The sequence below is a fragment of the Achroia grisella genome, unplaced genomic scaffold (assembly GCF_030625045.1).
Source record: "Achroia grisella isolate CSIRO2021 unplaced genomic scaffold, CSIRO_AGI_Agris_v1 utg2786, whole genome shotgun sequence".
Lineage (NCBI taxonomy): Eukaryota > Metazoa > Arthropoda > Insecta > Lepidoptera > Pyralidae > Achroia > Achroia grisella.
Window position 1 is genome coordinate 438582 of NW_026712766.1, and position 22630 is coordinate 461211.

The 22630-nt window shown below is 35.4% G+C and overlaps 2 protein-coding genes across 2 annotated transcripts in view; one reads left to right on the top strand and one right to left on the bottom strand.

Annotated features, from left to right (window-relative positions):
• Positions 1-10713, top strand: part of LOC131843124 (talin-1-like) — a 129636-nt gene extending 118923 nt beyond the window's left edge. The window contains exons 91-98 of the mRNA XM_059191727.1: positions 716-791; positions 2345-2510; positions 3615-3701; positions 4559-4679; positions 5876-5988; positions 6685-6775; positions 8654-8718; positions 10585-10713. Of these exons, the coding sequence (XP_059047710.1) occupies positions 716-791; positions 2345-2510; positions 3615-3701; positions 4559-4679; positions 5876-5988; positions 6685-6775; positions 8654-8718; positions 10585-10680 (815 nt within the window). The 3' untranslated portion in view covers positions 10681-10713. The remainder of the gene's footprint in view (positions 1-715; positions 792-2344; positions 2511-3614; positions 3702-4558; positions 4680-5875; positions 5989-6684; positions 6776-8653; positions 8719-10584) is intronic.
• Positions 10714-17416: 6703 nt separating this feature from the next.
• The window catches only part of LOC131843144 (apolipophorins), a 56481-nt gene continuing 51267 nt past the window's right edge, over positions 17417-22630 (bottom strand). Inside the window, 6 exon segments of the mRNA XM_059191748.1 lie at positions 17417-18043; positions 18640-18834; positions 20155-20267; positions 20757-20883; positions 21388-21497; positions 21992-22132. Coding sequence (XP_059047731.1) covers positions 18026-18043; positions 18640-18834; positions 20155-20267; positions 20757-20883; positions 21388-21497; positions 21992-22132 — 704 coding nt within the window. The 3' untranslated portion in view covers positions 17417-18025.

Below are 22630 nucleotides of genomic sequence, written 5' to 3' on the forward strand. Positions count from 1 at the left end.
TGGTTGCTGTTCCATTAGGTGGACTATTGTTTACAATTCCAGTACGTCATACTCGTGAACGAGTGCTGCTTGTAGGGACTGGTCTGCTCTTATCACTACGACTGATTTAATCTTATTACATGATTATATTTGACCCAAAAAATTTGTGCTTGTTGGTAGTTTGTATTCACACGTTTCGACTTGTAAATGTAAACTTACAAGGATTGTTTAAAAGAGCAACACACAAGTTTCTTGCTCGTTCTTCTTGTGATGAGACAGCTTTCCGAACGAGTGGTAGATAAAAAACAAATTGTTATGACTATTCAAAAGTGCTTAAATTAAGTTTATTTGAATAAATGATTTTCTATTCTATTCTATTCTAAAATAACATTAACAGACAATACAAAATTTGTAGAAAATATCTAACTTAAAATTCATAGCGCTGACAATGTTATCTGATTGAACAGAGATTAAATGCGTAGCGGTTTCTATGTTGATTATCGCACGCCTAATCCTTGTTAATGTAAATCTGATTAAAACAATATTTATTTAAAAGAGCAACACACAAGTTTCTTGCTCATGCATTCCGAATGAGCAGTAGAATCAAAAAATTTGACTATTCAAAAGTTTATTTTAATAAAGATTATTTCTATTTCTATTAAAAAAAAACAACTATTAAAGAAAAACATATATTCCTTCAAGACTTGTGAATATATCTATGAGTTGTTTGTTACAGGGGAAACAATGCAGCGCTTGAGGGAAGATTCATCATCTAGTAACGACTATTATCAGTGTGCTATGTCCATCACCAAGTAAGTGTCTTATTCAATCATTTCATCATCATGTTAGCTTCAATATATAAATTTCATCATTTGACTAATTTGTAATTTCACGAATTATTAGACGTTTTGCCACCACTAATACTCATAGGGTATTTACATGGGAAGGAAAAAGGTAGTGGCCTCCCTTCCAATCGATCCCCCGTCCAATTCAAACGGGGATTACGACAACCTGAGTCAAGGTTCGAACCCCTAGCGGTGACCTCAGATTAAAGTCATATCCGTCAGCCGGGAGCTAACCTTCGGCCGCTCCATAAGTCCTTCCTTTGGTTTGGAGTGCCATCTGCGCTCGCCCCTTATCGTCCGGTGTAGCTGTAAAGGCCAGCTGCGGCCAACAGTATTAGAGAGGTCTGAAAAAAGGGAGCAATATTTGCATGCACATTTTTTCCTGCGTGAAAGCCTATACGCAAGTGGAAAAACAAGTGGAAAAATGATTGATTTGAACATGCTGGCAAAACACGTCATTAACTTAGTAGTCAGCCAACAGTATTAGAGAGGTCTGAAAAAAAGGGAGCAATATCTGCATGCACATTTTTTCCTGCGTGAAAGCCTATACGCAAGTGGAAAAACAAGTGGAAAAATGATTGATTTAAACATGCTGGCAAAACACGTCATTAACTTAGTAGTCATTGAACAGGACAGGCTTGTAGAACGCGTCATTAACCTAAGTATAACGTTGAGATGATATGATTGGTTTGAACGGGCTGGCAAAGCGCGTCATTAACCTACGCATGACAGGCATTCAAAATGCGTCATTAACCTAAATTAAACAGACAACCTAAATTAGTCATTATTAAAATTTCACGCATTGAATTATTGGTTTGAACGGGCTGGTAAAGTGCGTCATTAAACTAAGTATGAAATAGAATTATTGGTTTGAACGGGCTGGTAAAGTGCGTCATTAAACTAAGTATGAAATAGAATTATTGGTTTGAACGGGCTGGTAAAGTGCGTCATTTACCTAAATTTGACAGGCTCGCAAAGAGTGTTATTAAGCTAAGTATGACATATAGTATGATTGATTTAAACGGGTTGGCAAAGGGCGTCATTAACCTAAATTTGACAGGCTCGCAAAGAGTGTCATTAACTTAAGGATGGCATATAGAAATATTAGTTTCAACGGGCTGGTAAAGCGCGTCGATGACCTAAGTATGCCAGACTCGAAAAATATAATACATCATTAACCTAAGTATGACATATAGAATGTTTGTTTTGAACGGGCTGGCAAAGTGCGTCATTAACCAAAACTTCACGTATTGAATTATTGCTTTGAATGGGCTGGAAAAGCGCATCATTAATCTAAGTATGAAATAGAATTATTGGTTTGAACGGGCTGGCAAAGGGCGTCATTAACATAAATTTGACAGGCTCGCAAAGCCCATCATTAACCTAAGTATGACATAAAGAATGGTTGGTTTGAACGAGCTGGCAAAGCGCGTCATTAACCAAAATTCCACGTATTGCATTATTGGTTTGAATGGGCTGGAAAATTGCGACATTAATCTGTGAATGACTGATTTCAACAGGCTGGCAAAACGCGTCATCAACGTAAGTATGACGTCAAGCAACGCGAAGCGTGACCCTGAGCTGAAGCGGGCCCTCAACGAGGTGCAGCGCCGCATGTCCGTCAACTTGGTGGCTGCAGACACGCGCTGCAGCCGCCTGCCGGACTGGAGAGTCACCACTGCTGAGGTGAGCATGATGATGATGTGATGATGATGTGATGATGATGATGATGATGTGATGATGATGTGATGATGATGTGATGATGTTGTAATTTAGATATTGTAATGGGGGAAAATTGCGATTGTTACAGTCTATGCTCTAAATACTATAAATGACTTGGAGTATCTTGAAACAGTCATGCTCGCTATAAAGTTCAAACTTGTGGCGGCGTTGTGGGCCGAGTCAATGTGCTCTCTCTAATATGGTTGAGTGCAATGATGGCTGGCTGGCTGGCTCATCCGTCATACTCGTGAACGGATGCTGCTTGTGGGGACTGGTCTGTTTGGGTTACGAACACTGATTACACTATATGCTTTTCCAATAGCATATGCTGGTGGTCACTTTATTGTCCCAAATTTGAATTTTAAAATGAATCTGTATTATTATAACATTTATTTGAAAAGAATACGAGTTTCTTGTCAGTTCTTCTCATCTCGAAATCATTCCGATCTGACGGTAGATTTGACATATCATAAGAGTCTGTAATAGACCTACATGAATAAAGACATTTTGAATTTGAATTTGAAAATAAAGAATATTGTCTAATAATATAAAAAAATTATAAATATACCTGGACAATTAACAGCGCCATCTAGTCCCACAGTAAGCAGAGCTTGTGTTATGGGTACTAGACATCTAATATAAATATTAGATATATGTTTTTGTAAATATGTAATATATATAGAAAACAGACAGACAGATATAAACGATTATAGTCATCAATTGAAATATTTGCACCGCGCGAGAACTAAACCCGCGACCATCGGAAGTAAAGCTAGACCACCGGCCCGGCCCGGCCATAATCTTATATATAAAATTGTCGTGTCACAGTTTTGGTTCCCATACTCCTCCGAAACAGCTTGACCGATTCTCATGAAATTTTGTGAGCGTATTGAGTAGGTCTGAGAATCGGCCGACATCTATTTTTCATCCCCCTAAATATTAGGGGTAGTCCACCCCTAAATTTTCACCCTTCTATCATCAACCGCTATTTTTTTATAGCGTTATTAATTTATATGGCAAAACAACGTTTGCCGGTACAGCTAGTAAATATTATATAATTCTTTGCAGATTTTACGTTCGACCGGCGAAGTAGAGTCGGTGTTGGGAGGCGAGATGATATTCCAGAAACAACCGGAATCAAACCAACCGATTTTCGTACGTATTTTGTTTTTTTTTTCGGACTACTCTAATGCTGTTGGCCGCAGCTGACCTTTACAGCTTCACCGGACGATAGGGGGCGAGTGCAGATGGCACTCCAAACCCGCGGAAGGACTTACGGAGCGGCTGAAGGCCAACTCCCGCCTGACTGATACGAGTTTAGTCTGAGGGCACCACTAGGGGTTCGAACCTCTGCTCAGGCCGTCGTAATATCGATCCCCGTTTGGATTGGACGGGGGATCGATCGGAGTGGGGTCGTGTTTTGTTTAGCGAATAAAGTTATTTCTTTATTATCCTGATAGCTTCAAAATAGACTGCCTATTGTATACTAAAAATAATGATATATTTAAATCGCCTTATCCTGGTTACATTTTAATAGTTAAAGATTTTGTTATTATTTTGTTGCTGATATTTAAATGTGATGTCACAATATCCTAGAACCCTTCTGCAAGATGATTTGAGGACGTAATTTTTTTTGTGTTTTTTATTATGATTATTATTAATAGGGACCATATATTATTATATGCATATATTACGCATATAAATTGTTAAATGTTAAAATATTAAATAATTTTAATGTCATATAATTTTACTTTACCTATTATCGCCTATCAAAAAATAATTTACTAATTTTATGCTGATTATGAAATAAAAAAAAGAATACATTTCTATTTTTTGTTTGGGATTCCTAAAATTTTTCATTTAATTTTGCATATTCTGCCAATTTTCGTGCATATTTCAAGCATTTTTCATGCATATTTGCATGCATATAACAAGTTTTTATGTTGCATATCTCTCATTATCTGGTCTGTAATTATTACATTATACAACGAGAGTGTGTGGTGTGACGGTAGACGGCAGCGTTGGGCCTGCACGCTGCCGTCCGCGGGTGGTCGGCGCGTGACAACGAGATCGTCGCCGTCGCCAAGAGGATGGCTGTACTCATGGCCAGGCTCTCAGACTATATGAACAACAGTGAGTATATCTATACTAATATTACTAACTTCGTCCGTGTGGAATTTAACTTCATTTTTCTAAAATAAAAGTAGCCTAAGTTACTGATTTTTGATTTGACGGATTTGAATTTTGACGGAACTTCTATTGGTAGGTGATGTAATAAGGAGTAACTTAGCCTAAGTTACTCCTTATTACATCACCTAGCAATAGAAGTTCCGTCAAAATCGGTCCAGCCATTTCAGAGATTAGCCGGAACAGACCGACGTACAGACAGTATTTGTATTCATGCACTAAAAAATTTTAATTTCAATATTACAAACAGACACTCCAATATTATTTATATGTATAGATTATTGGTGCCACTTGGCCGATGTTAGATCCAAGAGTGTGATTCAACTCCGATCCAACTCCGTTATTTGAACGATTTCAACACTTGAATTTGCTGACTCGGCGGCACGTTTTTTCGCATGGTACTTTTTACGTTAATCGCCACGATCATATCAGAAAAATTATCACACGGGCCATGATAACTTCATTAGTTAATTTAGTTAAAATGTACCAAGGAAACTTAATGTATCACAGAATTTTTTTTTTTTTGCCAAATTACCCAGAAAAACACTTTGTTTATGTTCTCGCTGTGTTAGTCTTATATGTCTGACGCATCCAAACAAGATACAACAAGTACCTATTGACCTATTGTTTTGAACTCGGCGCTTTCTACAAAATGGCGTACTGTTAGGCGGCTGACCCCGTTTGGGTTTTTAAAAAAAACCTTTTTAAAACACAACACAAAAATCACTTGATTTCAGATAGTTTATTTCGAAAATGTGGTTTCACAAGTTATTATATTAACAAACTTATCCCAAACTATGTAGGTGCAAGTGAAATGAGTTATCGACGCGGACTGGTTTGACTAACTGTCTAAACTGTTTTTATATAACGATGTAAATCGGGAATTATTCAGGCTCAGCATTTTCTTTGTACTGGGCTCGGGCATAACAGTACGTCAGACACATATGTCTGACATGGCTCATGTAGAACTTAGTGTCAGACACATATGTCTGACATGGCTCATGTAGAACTTAGCGTCAGACACATATGACTGACATGGCTCATGTAGAACTTAGCGTCAGACACATATGACTGACAGCGATTAACGTGTTAACGTTTTATGATTTCGTAACGTGTGTTCACTAATTAAAAAAAACCAACAGATCGTAAACGTGAACTGATCGCCACGTCTAAGAAGATAGTGAACGAGTCTAATGAAGTCGCCAGCCTGGCCAGAAATCTGGCGTCCGAGTGTTCAGATATCAGAATTAAAACGGTAAGAACATTTTATTGTATTATTGGAATAGTAACGATTTTACCGATGGTAAATGGTAGCTGAAGTGGCAATGGGCAAGGCACATAGCTCGTAGGACAGATGGCCGTCGGGAAAGTCCTCGAGTGGTGATCACGGACCGGAAGACGCAGCGCCGGAAGGCCTCCAGTAACGGGGACCGACGTTCTGGTCAAGGTCACTGGCACAAGACATTGGATGCGAACAGCGCAGGACCGATCGTCGTGGAGATCTTTGGGGGAGGCCTTTGTTCAGCAGTGGACGTTTCCGTGCTGAGATGATGATGATGATGATGATGAAATGGTAGCTGTCAGCTGTCGTATAATCGACCACTGTACAGCCTGCTGACTATTTTTAATCTTCAACCCTCAACAGTGGTGGGCGGGGTCGATGTGCTCCCTCAAATATGGTTGAGTCCAATGATGGCTGGCTCATCCGTCATACTCGTGATCGGGTGCTGCTTGTGGAGACTGGTTTGTACAGGTTGCGAACACTTATTCGTAGCTTACGTGTCATCATAAAAGTCTGTGATATATGTATGTATTCTACCCAGACCAGAAGTATTTAGGACATTTATAAAATGATGAGTTTCTTATATAAGTTTTTATCTTAAATAAATCTCAATTATAAAGAGTTCTTACTGATGGAACCAATGGAATAATTAATAATGGAATTTAACAGAATCTTCAGCAAGTTTGCCAGAGAATTCCAACGATCAGCGGCCAGTTGAAGATGTTGACCACCATCAGAGGAGCCATGTTGGGACCTGAAGGTAACTGAAGTGTTTTAAATATATATTATAACGTGATAAAGAACAGGTCTAGTGGCCTTATTAGTAATAGTGTAGCATGTAGCCTCGACCTCCACGAGATCTCCTGAAAACCATAGCTAATTCGCTACGGTTAATCTTGTTGTAGCATGTAACCTCAATGGTTTCTAATATTTCGACGTCGAGCGTCACTGTTCTTCTTGTATTCCAATTTTACTAATGTCTACCAATACGTGTTGTTTTCTTTAATAATATTTTTCTCCAAAACATCTAATTCATCTCATGCTCACCCTAGCATCCTCCGCTGGTGCTTCATCATCGTATACAGTTAGCTCAGCCGTGCGACCCATACCAACTTCATCATCATCTGCTTCTTCCTTCTCCCATTTATTTGTGGTCGTCGTAATATGTTTTTCTCTTCTATTCATCCCTGTTCACAGTCATCGCGTTATTTACTTCCTTTCTTACCATATCATCTTTCACACAGTCCATCCATCTCTTTTTCGGCCTTCCTCTGCCCATATAACCATCCACATTCATATGTAACGCCTTCCTTAAAATATTATCCTCATTCCTACGCATTACATGTCCATACCATGATAGATGATTACTCTTCAACCTCTCCGACACCGGCACCACTTTCATACTAATGTATTCATTCTTTATCTTATCCGTTCTTGTCACACCACACATCCACCTCAACATTTGCATTTCAGTTGGATGCAGTCGTCTTTCATCCGTCACCTTTACCATACCAACCCACTTCATGTATTACAATATATATTATAGTGGAAAACGAATTATTACAATTAGTGCTAATTGGTAGTTTGTATTCACACAATACGACTTAAAAATGTAAAGTTGTAACGATCATTTGAAAGAGCAACACGCAAGTTTCTTGCTCGTTCTTCTTGTGATGAGACAGCTTCCCGAATGCGGTAGATTAAAAAAAATAACTGACTATTCAAAAGTGCTTAAATTAAGTTTATTTCAATATAAGATTTTCTATTCTATTCATTATTTATACTGTTAACCGGGTCTTAACACGAATAATTTTATGGCAATTTACCTTTCTCCATGTTTCGAGTTATGAATACATCAGCCGTGGTGAAAAGCTGACTGATGAGCTCAGGATTTTTTATAGTCTCATTACTGGCTTTATAATATGTCAGGACGACCACTACGTCGCGAATAATAATATGGTTATTTCTTGGTCAACAATGTATAACAGATTTGTCAGACCCCATTCAGCCATCTTCCACTAATGCACCGTTAGAGTCTATCGTTGACAAAGACCAGTGCACCGGTTTATCTTCTACCATAAAGGTATCCTTTATTAAAAAAAGCCTCATACCTCATACCTCATTCTCCTCTCATCTCTGTCGATATTTCCTCTTTGTCTTTATAATGCTGCCCACCTTCATGAAGGAGAACTACTGACCGAAAGGTGTGGTGGTATATCGGCGCTACCGTGGTAGGTTGTCGTCTTCAGTGCCGTGACAAAACAGCCAATATCAATATATTAGTTTTTAAATATTATATGTATGTTTGTCTATAAGGTATTTATAATATGGGCCTAGTTGAAAAAATGGAAAAATAAATAATGAATAGAATAGAATAGAATAGAATAGAATAGAAAATCATTTATTCAAATAAACTTAATTTAAGCACTTTTGAATAGTCATAACAATTTGTTTTTTATCTACCACTCGTTCGGAAAGCTGTCTCATCACAAGAAGAACGAGCAAGAAACTTGTGTGTTGCTCTTTTAAATAATCCTTGTAAGTTTACATTTACAAGTCGAAACGTGTGAATACAAACTACCAACAAGCACTAATTTTTTGGGTCAAATATAATCAATGTGTATATATATGTTCAAAGGTTCCAGAGAAGACCAACAGGACGTGACTATGTTAGTAGACAACGCACAGAACCTGATGCTCAGCGTATGTATATTACCGTTAATTTTGTTACCGCCTGTTAGGTGATGATTTTAGGACACCATGTATCCGCAGTTGCTACCTTGCGACTATGTTGGCCATATAATCAAATTTTAGCTGTCAAAACCATATTGCTTTTTTTTTTTTGTATATTTTCTTTTCGGACAACTCTAATGCCGTTGGCCACAGCTGGCCTTACAGCTTCACCGGATAATAGAGGGCGGTGCAGATGGCACTCCGAATCCGCGGGAGGACTTATAGAGCGTTGAAGGCCAACTCCCGCCTGACGGATACGACTTTAGTCTCAACTAAAGTTTTAGACTTTAGTCTTTTTAACTGTGCAGATTTTTAAATATAATTTTAAAAAAATACTCCTCCTCACTCAGAAAACTGTGCTGTGATGTGTCTACACTCCAAATGCATGGTAATGCAACATGTCAGCCTACTAGTGTCACCAGAACTTTGTTTATTTTATGTTTCAGTGTGTAGTTTTGTTTGATGTTTATTTATATATGGTAGTATGTCGTAAATGTTTACTCTGTGTTATCCGCCTAGATCTATGTATGTATGTGATGACAGAAGGGGTGGTGAGAGTAAACACACACAGTAGGGTGTAACTTGTATATTAACTGTTACATCTTGAATTACTCTATGTTCAAAATCTACCCTGTATCATCGTAAGCACAGATTATTATATTAGAGTCCGTTAGTTTGTGTTCCCGCGCTTTTACTTCCCCTCCCTTACATAGTACTGAACCGACTGTACGGCGGCCATGACGCGCGCGCATTGTGTTGTGAATTAAAATAAATTAGAACTGTGAAACCTACTGTGAAACTGGAAAGCTAGCGAAGATATCTTCGAGACCCTGAAGCCCAAGAAATCCGCAGAACCATACAGGTACGTGACTGACGCTTCCACTCATTTTTCACTATATATATATACAGAGAGTAAATTCCCTAACATTTTGGTAGCAGAGTAGTTTCCCAAACACTGTAGCTTACACTAATTACATAAACTATATATATATGAGGTACTGCGTGACCTACATGTCGTTATATAAAACGTACACTGTCACAATCTACTATCGAACCTGCTGATTTGCATCACTATATCACAGTATGTATGTGTATTATTATTTTTATTTTATTATATTTATTATATATGAAGGTATCCGTATAAAACCAGCGTCGTGGCACCCCGTCACGACATATGCTGAGCGGAGACCTATTTGGTATTGCACTGGTACTATTATTAGTCTGAGGGCACTGCTAGGGCTTCGAACCTAGTCTCAGGCCGTTGTAATTCTGATCCCCGTTTGAATCAGAAGGGGGATCTATCGGAGCGGTCTCTCTTTGATTTGTGAAGATGTCAATGGTAGTTACTACAAATTAAAAGTGCAACTACAAATACAACTACAACTACAAATTAAAACTACAAAAAAATATTTTATTTATCTATGCATATAAATAAAATTGGCGTGTCTGTTTGTTATATTAAAATAACCTTTTTTTACTACATGCATATGAATATAAATACGGTACATACACCAAAGTAACATTTTTTACAATTTTTGTCTGTCTGTTTGTTTGTTCCGGCTAATCTCTGTAATAGTTGGACCGATTTTGACGGGACTTTTATTAGCAGCTGATGTAATAAGGAGTAACTTAGGCTACTTTTAGTTTAGTAATATAAAGTAAAATTCCATGAGGACGAAGTCGCGGGTGCAGCTAGTCTAGTATATATGGTGATAGTTATTCCCCAGAGACCAGAGTGCGACCTATAAATTATTAATGAATGAAGGTACCCTCGCGGACGACTTTGTGCAAAGTGTACTTCGCTAAAAGTGTTATATAAAGTGTGTTGGATTACAGATTGAAGAAGTGGTGAAAGTCGCTGCTGGAGCGTCCGTGAAGATAATGTCTCAACGCGGCGGGCCTCGAGTGCGCTGGGTCCGCAGAAATTATTAATTTGTATTTCTAACGTAATCTTGCTTCTTATATTATTACCAAAAAGATTTTAAATATATTTTTTACTTTATTCATCTCTTTTTTTTTGGTAGCTTCCCCTGGTTTTTTTATTGGATTACTCTAATGCTGTTAGCCGCAGCTGGCCTTTACAGCTTCACCGGACGATAGGGAGCGAGTGCAGATGGCATTCCAAACCAAAGGAAGGACTTATGGAGCGGCTGAAGGACAACTCCCGCCTGACGGGTACGACTTTAGTCTGAGGGCACCGCTAGGGGTTCAAACCTCGGCTCAGGCCGTAATATCGACCCCCGTTTGAATTGGACGGAGGATCTATCGGAGAGGTCTCTTCCCCTGGTGTAGGGTTTAGGTAGTATTGAAGAAGTAGCAGGTATGCCTAGGTCATGCCAATGAAGTTGGTAAGCTTCACAAATAAATTTTAGTTTAGTTTAGTGTGAAAGTAAATGAAATTAAGTGTTTGTAATTTTAAATTGACATCAAATGGAAAGTATGACCATGACTGTGTATTATTGTAAACACTAGCTACCCACCCCGGCTTCACACGGATGTACATGTATTGTACATATATACCTTCCTCTTGAATCACTTTATCTATTAAAAAAAACGCCCCAAAATTCGTTGCGTATGTTTAAAGATTTAAGCATACATAGGGAAACGCCATTACACAAACAAACGAAATATCTCCTTTGGAAAGTTTACACTCTTTCCTGAGGAGATAAAAACCATCGCTCCTAAGAATATCCTTCAATTCTTGTCCCTGACGGGTCTAAGTAGCGAATTCTAGCGAACATTTATTTGAAAAAAATACGAGCTGAGTTTCTTGTCAGTTCTTCTCATCTCGATATCATTCCGAACTGACTTGTTATTGTATTATTATTTATTTAAAAAAATATATATTTAAAAGAGCAATACATTTCGCGCTCATTCTTCTTGTTCGAATCTGCGAATCTGCGTTCCGAATGAGTGGTAGAATAAAAATATGACTTTTTAAAAGTACTTGTATTGAGTTTATTTGTCAGTAATGTTGATATTGATGATCATGTTGTCGATCCTTACATTTAAATATTAAAATATTTTTTTTATTTTAATATTTAAATGTAATTCTGTCGTTTTTTTTTTTTTTTTTTTTCTCTCTGGCAACACTGCCGATAACAGTCTTTGTCAGTTGGCTCTTATTTATTTATTGTTTTTAATTTATTACTTGTGAAATAACGATACTAGTGTATATAATCAGTGAGTTTTGGGCATAAGTAACGTCGATTATTGTTGGTGTGCAAATCTGTGATTTCTTTGTGACAAAAATCTACGTTACAAAATTTGTGGGACCGCCAACTGTCAAAGTATTGGTAATTTACAATAGAAGTCTTGGATTTCTATTGACTCCTTTAATAATTAAATACAGTTATTACACTTCACTATTACTATATCCGTTTACAAATAAACAATAATATTAAAGTTAAATATTCGATAGTGAAGATCGGTTGTTGTTGTTGGGAGGAAAAAAAAAACTACCCACTAACATAAAATATTATTGTTATTACAATACAGCTCACAAAATTTATTTATTATCATATTGATAATATATTCCAAATAGCTGTGCGAAACTAAACTTATGTATTTGATTAAATAACAATACAATATTAGTAATCCATAGCCATTGCTAGATATTATATGACAAATTAAGACATATTTACTGTAGTGGTAATATATAAGATTAATTATTTTTTTGTAACAGTATTGGTATTTAAAGTTTTTACTAACAATATTTATTTATTTATTTATTATTAAATTATTTTATTGAAGGGAAATAGCGCACTTTCAACACTGTATTTCTTCTATTGAATAATATTCATTGTTGTCTTGTTTCGTAGATATTTAACATAATAATTAAAAATGATGTCCCGCAGAGCATGTGATCTTGATGCTAAGCTCAAGGTGACACTCTTAGAGTTAAAAAATCCAATGAATTAAATAAGGCCTTATTACAGGAACGAGATGAAAGTGAGATTGAAATTAAGTTGATGTCTGATAAATATGTGGCTCTGAAGAATGACCTAGTGAAGATCAGTACAGACTTTGAAGTTCTACATATCGAAAATGAAAAACTTCAAGAAATTGTAAATAAATATGATCTGTGCAGAGACACATATGAGTCAGCATTGCAGAAAATCACTCATCTAGAGCGGCACCTTGAGGAAGTTCAATCACAAAATAAATCTTTGTTGGATCACAGGCGGTTGAGTAGTTATAACGAGACCATGGATCTGTATACAGAAATGTTAAATACTACTAGTGATCAAACATCTGCTCTGCCCCTTGTGACCATAGATTTGACAAATACACCAAGCTCCTATAGTCCTAATAAAGTACCTATTAATAGTAGTAATAAGTTAAAAAAATATGTAAAATTAAATAAATTTATTCGAAAATCAGAAAATTTAGTGAAAAGTCATAAAAAGTGTTTAAAATCAATTATTACTAGGAAGCAAAAAATTGACTTATCAATAGAATTAAATAATTGTAAAGAAAAAATATATAACAAAGATTTAGAAATAGATGAATTATCACAAAAAATTAAACTATTAGAGAACTCGTTGTCCAATTTATCTTTGAAATACGAATCAGCTAAGAATGAAATACATGAATATTCTGATCAGTTGGATAATTTAATAAAATTAGGTAACTACAACATGGAGCGGTTTGTTTCTCTTACGGATAGATGTCACTGTAATTCACCAGAGTCTGATAACTATATCCAACCGTCCCACCATAATCAGTTGAACATTGATATCTCATCCGTCACGGAACCAGACGTTTCATGTTTACCCACACGAAACAGTACAAAAGTAAATAAATGCAGCACTGTACATGAAACCATCAGGAGAACAATTATTTATTCAGATGAATTTGGCAAGGATTTAGGTAGTTTATTATCGAACTGTCTCTCGCAACAAGTAATAAATAATTGTTTTCCGGGATCAGGTATATATAAGATTATAAGAAATATAGTAAATGAAAAATATGATATTCACACGACCCTAGTAATAGCGTTAGGGAATTGTTTGCATATGCGTAAATCTGATATAGTTAATTTAATAAAATCATTATATAATATAGTGGAGCTTGGTATAGGTAAAATATTATTATGCGCATTTCCCTACTCTCAATCCCTGACTAATGAACAGAATAAGTTCATTTATAGTATAAATAATTTAATTTATTCGATGACATATCATTGTAATGATATATTTTATTTTGAAAGTAACAAATTTGTTACAAATTATTATATGACGGGAGGTAATTTTTATCTTCCTAAAATACAAAAAAAGACTATTGCTAGTTTACTAGCGTATAACATTTATGATCCCATTATAAGTAGTATAACGGATTTAATTAGTAATATTAGTAATAATACTAATAATGTGACATGTGTTAATTTAAACTAACATCTACGACATTGGTTAAGCCACAGGATATGGTCATTATTCATCAAAATATTCGTGGCTTCTCCAGCAAAGAATTAGAATTAAGTCTATTCTTAGAATCTAACAATGTACGGGTGTTATGTCTGACAGAACATTGGCTTAAACAATATGAAATAATTTGTCCTTTTGAACATTATAATATAGCTAGTTTTTTTGCTAGGAACAATGCCATTCATGGCGGGTCAATTATTATTTTAAAAAATGATGTAGAATATAAAAACCGTCAAGACATTGTAAATATTTCTATTGAGCAAACAATTGAACTATCTTGCGTAGAATTAGTTACTTGTATAATAATTTGCGTTTATCGTCCGCCATCGGCTTGTTTTGATTCTTTTGAACTGGCTATGGAGGAAGCATTGAGACGAGTCGCACGGAGGAATAAAACATTATTTGTATGTGGCGATTTTAATGTTGATTTATTATCGGAATGCTCAATAAGCTTAAGATTGATTAACTTATTTAAATCATTTAATTTGCACAATCTTTTTTTAGAACCCACTAGGGTCGCAGGAAATTCTGCCACTTGTATAGATAATGTTTTTTGTAATTGTGAAGTAAAGGTGAAAATGAATTTCGACTGTCTTGGATCTGATCATTATGGACAAAAAGTTATAATTGAAACTAAGGGATCCAAAGGGACTCAAACAATTACATGCAGACAAATAACACAAAAGAATTTGGCACGTTTTAAAAATAAAATTGAACATAAAATATCTAGTGTCATAGTACCTCAATATGACCCGGACATTGTATGTGAACATATTTTTAATTTAATTGAACATGAAGCTAGCAGTGAATTTAAAACAAAAACCTTTTCAACTAGTGTAAAATCAAAGTTTTGTGACTGGGCCACGTTTGGTATTTATAAGTCTAGGGCTAATCTTTACGAACTTTACGAAAAACGAAGCTATATATCCGATCCCTTATTTCATGAACATGTAAAATCTTATTCGAAAATATTTAAAAAGGTTTGTCATACAGCTAAGTCTCTCTATTTAGGTAAAATAATAACTAAATCTAAAGATAAAATAAAAGCCACTTGGAAAGTAATAAATAGCGAAACTGGAAAAGTTAATTTTCAAAATAGTAAAATAGCTTTAAATATTAATAACAAATTGGTAAATTCCGACACAGAGGTCGCGGATACATTCGAATCTTATTTCACTAATATTCCATTAATTACGACACAGGCTCTAAAATCTTCCCCGTCTGCTGCTGAAACTTTACTAACAGACAATGTTAGCAAGTCATCAGCTGTATTTAACTTTAGACATACATCATCAGTAGAAATAATGAAAATATTCAAACAGCTTAATAATAAAAAAACAGAGGATCTATGGGGTATATCTGTTAAAATACTAGATAGTATAATGGAAATTATTGCGCCCTCTCTTGCTTTTATTTTCAATAAATGTATAGATGAAGGTAAATTTCCTAACATAATGAAAATTAGTAAAATCATACCGCTTTTTAAATCTGGAGATAGGAGTGACCCAATAAATTATAGACCTATATCTATACTCCCAGCACTCAGTAAAATTTTTGAAAAAATAATCCTTATGCAGCTTGTCAGTTATTTCAATTTAAATAATTTAATCCACAATAGTCAATTCGGTTTTTCCAAAGGTCGTTCAACTACAGACGCAGGTGCAGAGTTGCTTAGACACGTATTTGCTGCATGGGAAACTAAAATGGATGCGATAGGTGTTTTTTGTGACCTTTCTAAGGCTTTTGATTGCGTTGATCATAATACATTGCTAAAAAAACTTGCTTTTTATGGCGTCAAAGACAATGCTTTAAATTTAATAAAATCTTATCTATCTGATAGAATACAGAAAGTGAAGGTTAGCAACGCTACGTCTGACGGGTCACTTGTGCAAATGGGTGTACCTCAAGGATCTATTCTCGGTCCATTTTTATTCCTAGTTTACATTAATGATCTCCCATATGCCATGCAGGATAGATGCGGCATAGTATTATTTGCAGACGATACTTCATTGATTTTTAAAGTTAATAGAATGACTAATAACTATGACGATGTAAATAGTGCTTTGCGGCGTCTCCTGCACTGGTTTACAACTAACAATCTTATGTTAAACGCTAAAAAAACAAAATGTGTTAATTTCTCTCTGTCTAAAAGTTTTAATACTAATTGCAATATTAAATTAAATGACGAATCTCTGGAATTTATAGAATCTACTGTCTTTCTAGGAATCACACTAGATAATAAAACAAAATGGGGTGCACAAATTCAAAGCCTTGCAGCGAAACTAAGTTCAGCAGCTTTTGCCGTGCGTAAGGTTAGACAGTACACTGATACTGATACTGCTAGATTAGTCTATTTTAGTTATTTTCATAGTTTACTCTCTTATGGAATATTACTATGGGGAAAAGCGGCAGATATTAAAAATATATTCATATTACAAAAACGTGCCGTTCGAGCGATCTACTGTATGAAGAGTCGTGACTCATTAAGAGAGAAATTCAAAGAGGCAAATATTCTCACCGTTGCTTCTCAATTTATATATTCAAATATCCTATATGTTCATAAAAATCTTGACTTATTTCCAAAAACAGCAATATTCATAATATTAATACAAGATTTAAAGACAAACTTGCTGTCCCCAAGTATCGTTTAGAAAAAGTTAATAGGTCTTTTATGGGAATAGGTATAAAAATTTACAATAAGATACCAAAGGATATGTTGGAATTACCCTTAAATAAATTCAAAACATCTGTTAAATCATATTTACTGAGCAAAGCCTATTACTCACTAAACGATTACTTGAATGACGAGTGTGCATGGCAATAGTTGTTCATGCACTGAATTTTCATTTAATGTTAGACATAGACACCTATATAAATATACATTGTAAATAAACTGGCTTTAAAAAAAAAGTAATTCAATTGAGTTTCTTGCCAGTTCTTCTCAATTGGATCTATATACCGAACTGGACGGTAGGGAAAAAAATAAAATTATAATGTAAAAATTTGACGTTCATAAGCGGCTAAAATGTCCTACATGAATAAATGATTTTTGAATTTGAATTTGAATTTGAATTTTGTTCTTATTATTCTGAAACGCCTAAGCCGGTTCTGGTGCTATCTAATAGTAAACACCACTTCAAATTTTGTATTTCTTTTTTGCCAATTTTTACAGACTTTTTTGTATTTTTTTTTTGTTTTTATAGTTGCGGCCTCAGTTGGTAGTAAAAATAAAACTACATAAATATATTAATAACATACTTATTTATTCTAATACAAGGTGAGATTATTTCAATGAGACATTTACCTCTTTATTGTACAGAATTATTTAAATAATTTATAAAATAAAAACAGAATAATTACAGAATGAGAGGTACAACAGCACTTGTGATATATTTATTGAGTGCGAACGAGATGCATATAGTCTCTTAGTTACGTCCTAAAATCGTTATAGCATCCAATCCAAAAATTATGTCACACTTAAGTGTGACGAAGGGTGACATTTGTCATATATTTCGTACACTTTAGTGTGACGAAGTGTAACAAAGACAAAGCATATGTCATAAAATTCGTAACTACACATTTTGAAGTCAACATTTTATAAATAAATATGCTAAATGGAAATCAAATTCATTTCTAATATAGGTCTTAACCTCACAAAGAGTTGAAGTATGATAGATTAATTATACTGTACTATTTTATATAATAATAAGTATGAGAGAATAATAAAGCACAATAAAGAAAATATATTCATCTCGCTCTTGTAGAGACGGTAGTTATAAAAAATTAGAGTATTTGATACATAATGGCACTGATCACAGTCTCGTTAGTTCCGTTGGGTCTGCCTGGTAACCTCACTTTCGTCGGTGTGCCTATAACAAAAAAAAAAAATATTATATATATGTATCGTATCTCTGAATTTACATATAAATAAAATTGGAGTGTCTATTTGTAATGTTGAAAGAACCGTTTTTTACTACTGGCATATGAATATAAATATGGTATATACACCAAAATAAGTTTTTTTACAATTTTAGTCTGTCTGTCTGTTTGTTCAGGCTAATCTCTGTAATGGCGGGACCGATTTCGACGGGACTTTTTTAATAGGTATCTGATGTAATAAGGAGTAACTTAGGCTACTTTTATTTTAGAAAAATTCTGTAATTAACTTGTTATTAATAATAAGCCTTGTCTATTCAGCGCTATCTAACCTCAAGGTTGGCTCAGCTCAGCTTAGACAACCGATAGATGTTCTTAAACACATTTTTATTTCTAAAATCATATATATAGACAACATTCAGACTGATACATATAATCATACAAATTTGTATCGTGTGAGGAAAGGTTACGAACCCGTAGCTATCGGCAGTGAAACGGTCTTCTATACTGCTAGACCACTGAGTTAATAGGCTATATTTTTTTAATGTGTGAAATGCCACCAATAAAAAAATATCATTGAAATCCTTACCACTTCCTTCCTAGACTTGACTACACACTCGGAGCGGCCAACGAATGCGTCAGCGTAGCTACACACGCACTCCTGCACGAGGGACTCCTCGAGGATCTTCTGTGTGATAGCATTGGCAGCAGAGAGGAGGAACTGCTTCTGTTCCGCAGCGCCCAACGCTAGGTAGTTAGTTGCCGAGAGCACGAGCCCGTCAGTCTAGAAAGTACAATATATCATTAGAATTTATAAAAGAGGATAGAAATATGAAAGTTGTTATTTCTAATAATATATATTTTTTGGTATTGGGGTATCTGCAATCAGTACTGGTACTATAAGCAGGTGAGTTGTTGGTAGTAGGCGTGGGAGGATCTCTATCCTTTGACAAGGTCCCCAATGTTTCAGCTAGCTAGAAATTTTTCATCCAGCTCAAGGATATTTGATCTTTTTAATCTTTTTCTGGGTTGTTGGCTAGAAGCTTCTGAGCTAATTCGTTTGGGTGAATAGCAAGGCGGGCCTTATATTTGGTGCTTGTTTTCCTAATTTCTACTCTGAATAATAATAATAATAAGTCCCATCTCCTCTCCTTAAGAGGGGAGATGAGAATATTTGAAAAAAAAATAATAATAATCTCAGAACAATTCACACAGCGCTATCTAGACCCAAGTTAAGCTAGCTAAAGCTTGTGTTATGGGTACTAGATAACTGATACAAATACATAGATATTTTTTTGTAAATACATACATATCATACATAGAAAACACAGACTCACAGAAACAATCATACTCATGTATACAAATGTTTGTGTTGTGCGAGGAATCGAACTCGCGGCCATCGGATGTAAAGCGGTGTGTTAAACCGCTAGACTACCGAGGCCGTCGATAAAATAACAAGTCTGTGAGGAGAAAAAATCTACTAGACAGAATATAATGAAATTTGGTACACAAATAGATCACAATAATAATAATAACTCTGGAAGATTTACACAGCGGCAACTAGTCACCTCGTCAAGCTAAGCTGAGCGTATTTTTCCAATTTATTACACAGTTTTGGATTGTTGATATGAATGAACTAAAGATAGGTCTTTTTCTTTCTATAAAATCTAAACTAACATTTTTAAAGAAAATCTGAAATGTTGATATTATATTAGTTGCCAGTTGTTATATCCTCTAGACAATTTCCTTGAATTTAATTAGTTATTGCAGAAAATATTCATAGTTAACACGCAAACATGATTACGTGGTTAAAAATGTTCAAGATACCAAACTCGACCAGAGGTAGGTGCAGACAACGCGCCACATGGTGGAGCAATATTAAGAAGTAGATGGACAACCTTACTACTTAGAGAACCCAGAACAGTTCTCTGGTGCAGATGTACAGGGAGACCTGATCCCAGATAAACTGGGAACATGAGTTAGACAGAGAGAGAGAGAGTTAAGACGTTTTGTTTGTAGAGGGGTCGAGGACATGTAGCCTTAATTTGCATCTTTAGATTGCATCATCATATTTTTATCTATTGCTGTATTTATATCTACTTACAACTTCGGCTACAGCTGCGCAGTAGTTGGTCTCTTCTTGGTCCACGTCGACATCCTTCACTTCCTTGGCATGCTTCTTCTCATCAAGTACCAGAGCAGAGTCACTGGTGTAACCTGCAGACAAAATACTTTCAATATTGTCGCCTTTTTTGGTACCACCTGAAGTGATGGTAAGTGGAAACTGTTGCCAAATGGAAGAAACTCCACTACAGATCCTATGTGGTTGTAGCCCACTCATGCATAAACAAAATATCTCCTTTGGAAAGTATACACTCTATCCTGAGCAGATAAAAACCATCGCTCCTAAGAATATCCTCTAATTCTTGTCACTGACGATCCTAGATAGCGGAGTTTAAAAAAGGGCGAGCACAATAGATCTCTGCAGGTCACAGATCTAAAGCACCGAGAAATCACCCAAAACCACCAAAAATTAGTAACTGATCAGAACTGATATCTACCTGTAATTGACTTTTTAATTTACATAAGTTTTGATATGTAAGTTGTCGGTAGATTAATAATAGATAAAGATTCAAATCCACGATCTTCAGAGTGTAGTCAGGTAGTAAAACAATTAGATTTAGATGAAGATCAGGAGAAACTTACCAATAACATCTGCAGGTTTAACACCGCCCTTAGTGACTTGCAGGCCGGGAGTGGATGCCACCAAACTGTGAGTGATGCCCAATTGTTCGTAAAGAAGTGCAGTGAGAGCTATTTCCAATGGAGTGCCCTGTGATCCGAAAATAATAATTATTGTAAATTTATAATGAATTCCATTTTCCACATTTTGCTTCATATTTGGGTCGTTGTGTGAGCGTAGATCAGATATTTCTAAAGTAGTAAAAACCTGCTAATTTCTTCTAAAACATCTTCCTTCCAGCAATGGTATTTCCCAAACAATATGATATTTAAACCTCGAGGAAAAGCGATTTTAAAAGGCTGACAACGCACTTGCAATTTTCCTGGTATTGTGGGTACTCCTGGGCGGAGGTACTTATTTACCATCAGGTGAGCCGCAAGCTCGTTTGTTCCCTTGCTATATAAAAAATGTAGTAAGTGAACTCAGTAATCCTAAGAGTTCTGTACGCCCACGGCTATGTGAGCAGTTGTTCCTTTGAAATCAAAGCAACATCACCAAAGTGGACAATTTGTAGAGCCTATTGCGTTTCTTCTAAAGGGTCTAAAGACCAAAGTGTATAAACCTTTTCAAATATTATAAGTATCGAAAACTTACAATTTCCAGTTGGCAAGTTTCGCCGTTGACCGTTATGATGTGCTTGAGGGCGCCTGGTCGGAGAGGGGTATCAATAGCTCCGGCGTATCCACCGTTAATGTTGGACAATCCTGAAATTAATATTAAATTTGTAAATGTGTTGATTACTGTACGCCATTTTATGAAAGTTTTTTTTTTATATATAATTATTAGCAAGTACAGATATGTATATTATAGTTACTATTATTTGAAATGAGCCTTGATTGAAACGGTTCTAATTTGTATTTAGGTAATGTTAGCTTTTTAATTTCACGTAAAGAAAACATTTTGTATACTACATTATTGGACCCGGCATGAGCCTTGCTTGAAATGGTTCTAATGATTTGTATTTAGGTAATGATAGCTTTTTAAGTTCACGTAAAGAAAACATTTTACATACTACATTATTGGACCCGGCAGATGTCTGGCCGGAAACCGTGTATTCAAATCATCCAAAAACTAAAATATGCACACAAAATTTCATCTTAATTGAACCAGCTATTTAGGCGAAATTAGGTGACAAACAGAATTACATTTCTTAAGATAATGCCTCTATATTTTAATTTTAAAATGATGTATGACTTACCTAAGATTATTCTTAGTTGATCAATGTAGGAGGCAATAGTCTTTTGGACGGAGTTGACCTTCTCGCAGCCGGTGTTTATGGTGGGAGTTGTCTGGTAGCGGCTCTCATCACTGAATGAGACCTTCGGGGTCTTCAGTTTCACTAGAACAAGAATGATTAATACATGTAGTTTACGAATATAATAGTTTGTTCTCGCAACAGGCTAACAACATCTTTGACCCTGGGCACATTAAGGTAAAGGGACTCTAATGTTGAGATTGATTGGTTGTAGATACAGAATAGATACTAAACATGGACCCAGGAATGCCAAATATACTATAACTCTTCGATATATGTCTATATACAGTTTCAAATTTGACGCAATCATTTTAGAAACGTTATTAGGAAAAATAAATAACTTAATAAAAATAAATAAAACGTGCTAAGATCCTGTGATTTTTTCTAATTGCATCTTCTATGAACATTTCAAACGATATTTTTTTAATTAGGAGGCACCCTGGATTGGACAAGTTAGAGTTTAAAGTACTATCACTAAGGACCGGAATTCCTTAAGCTCCTAACTACTGCATCACTTTGCACGATTATTGAGCATCAGCATTGGGATCTGCTAAAACGACACTGATTTTGAATAGAAACTTA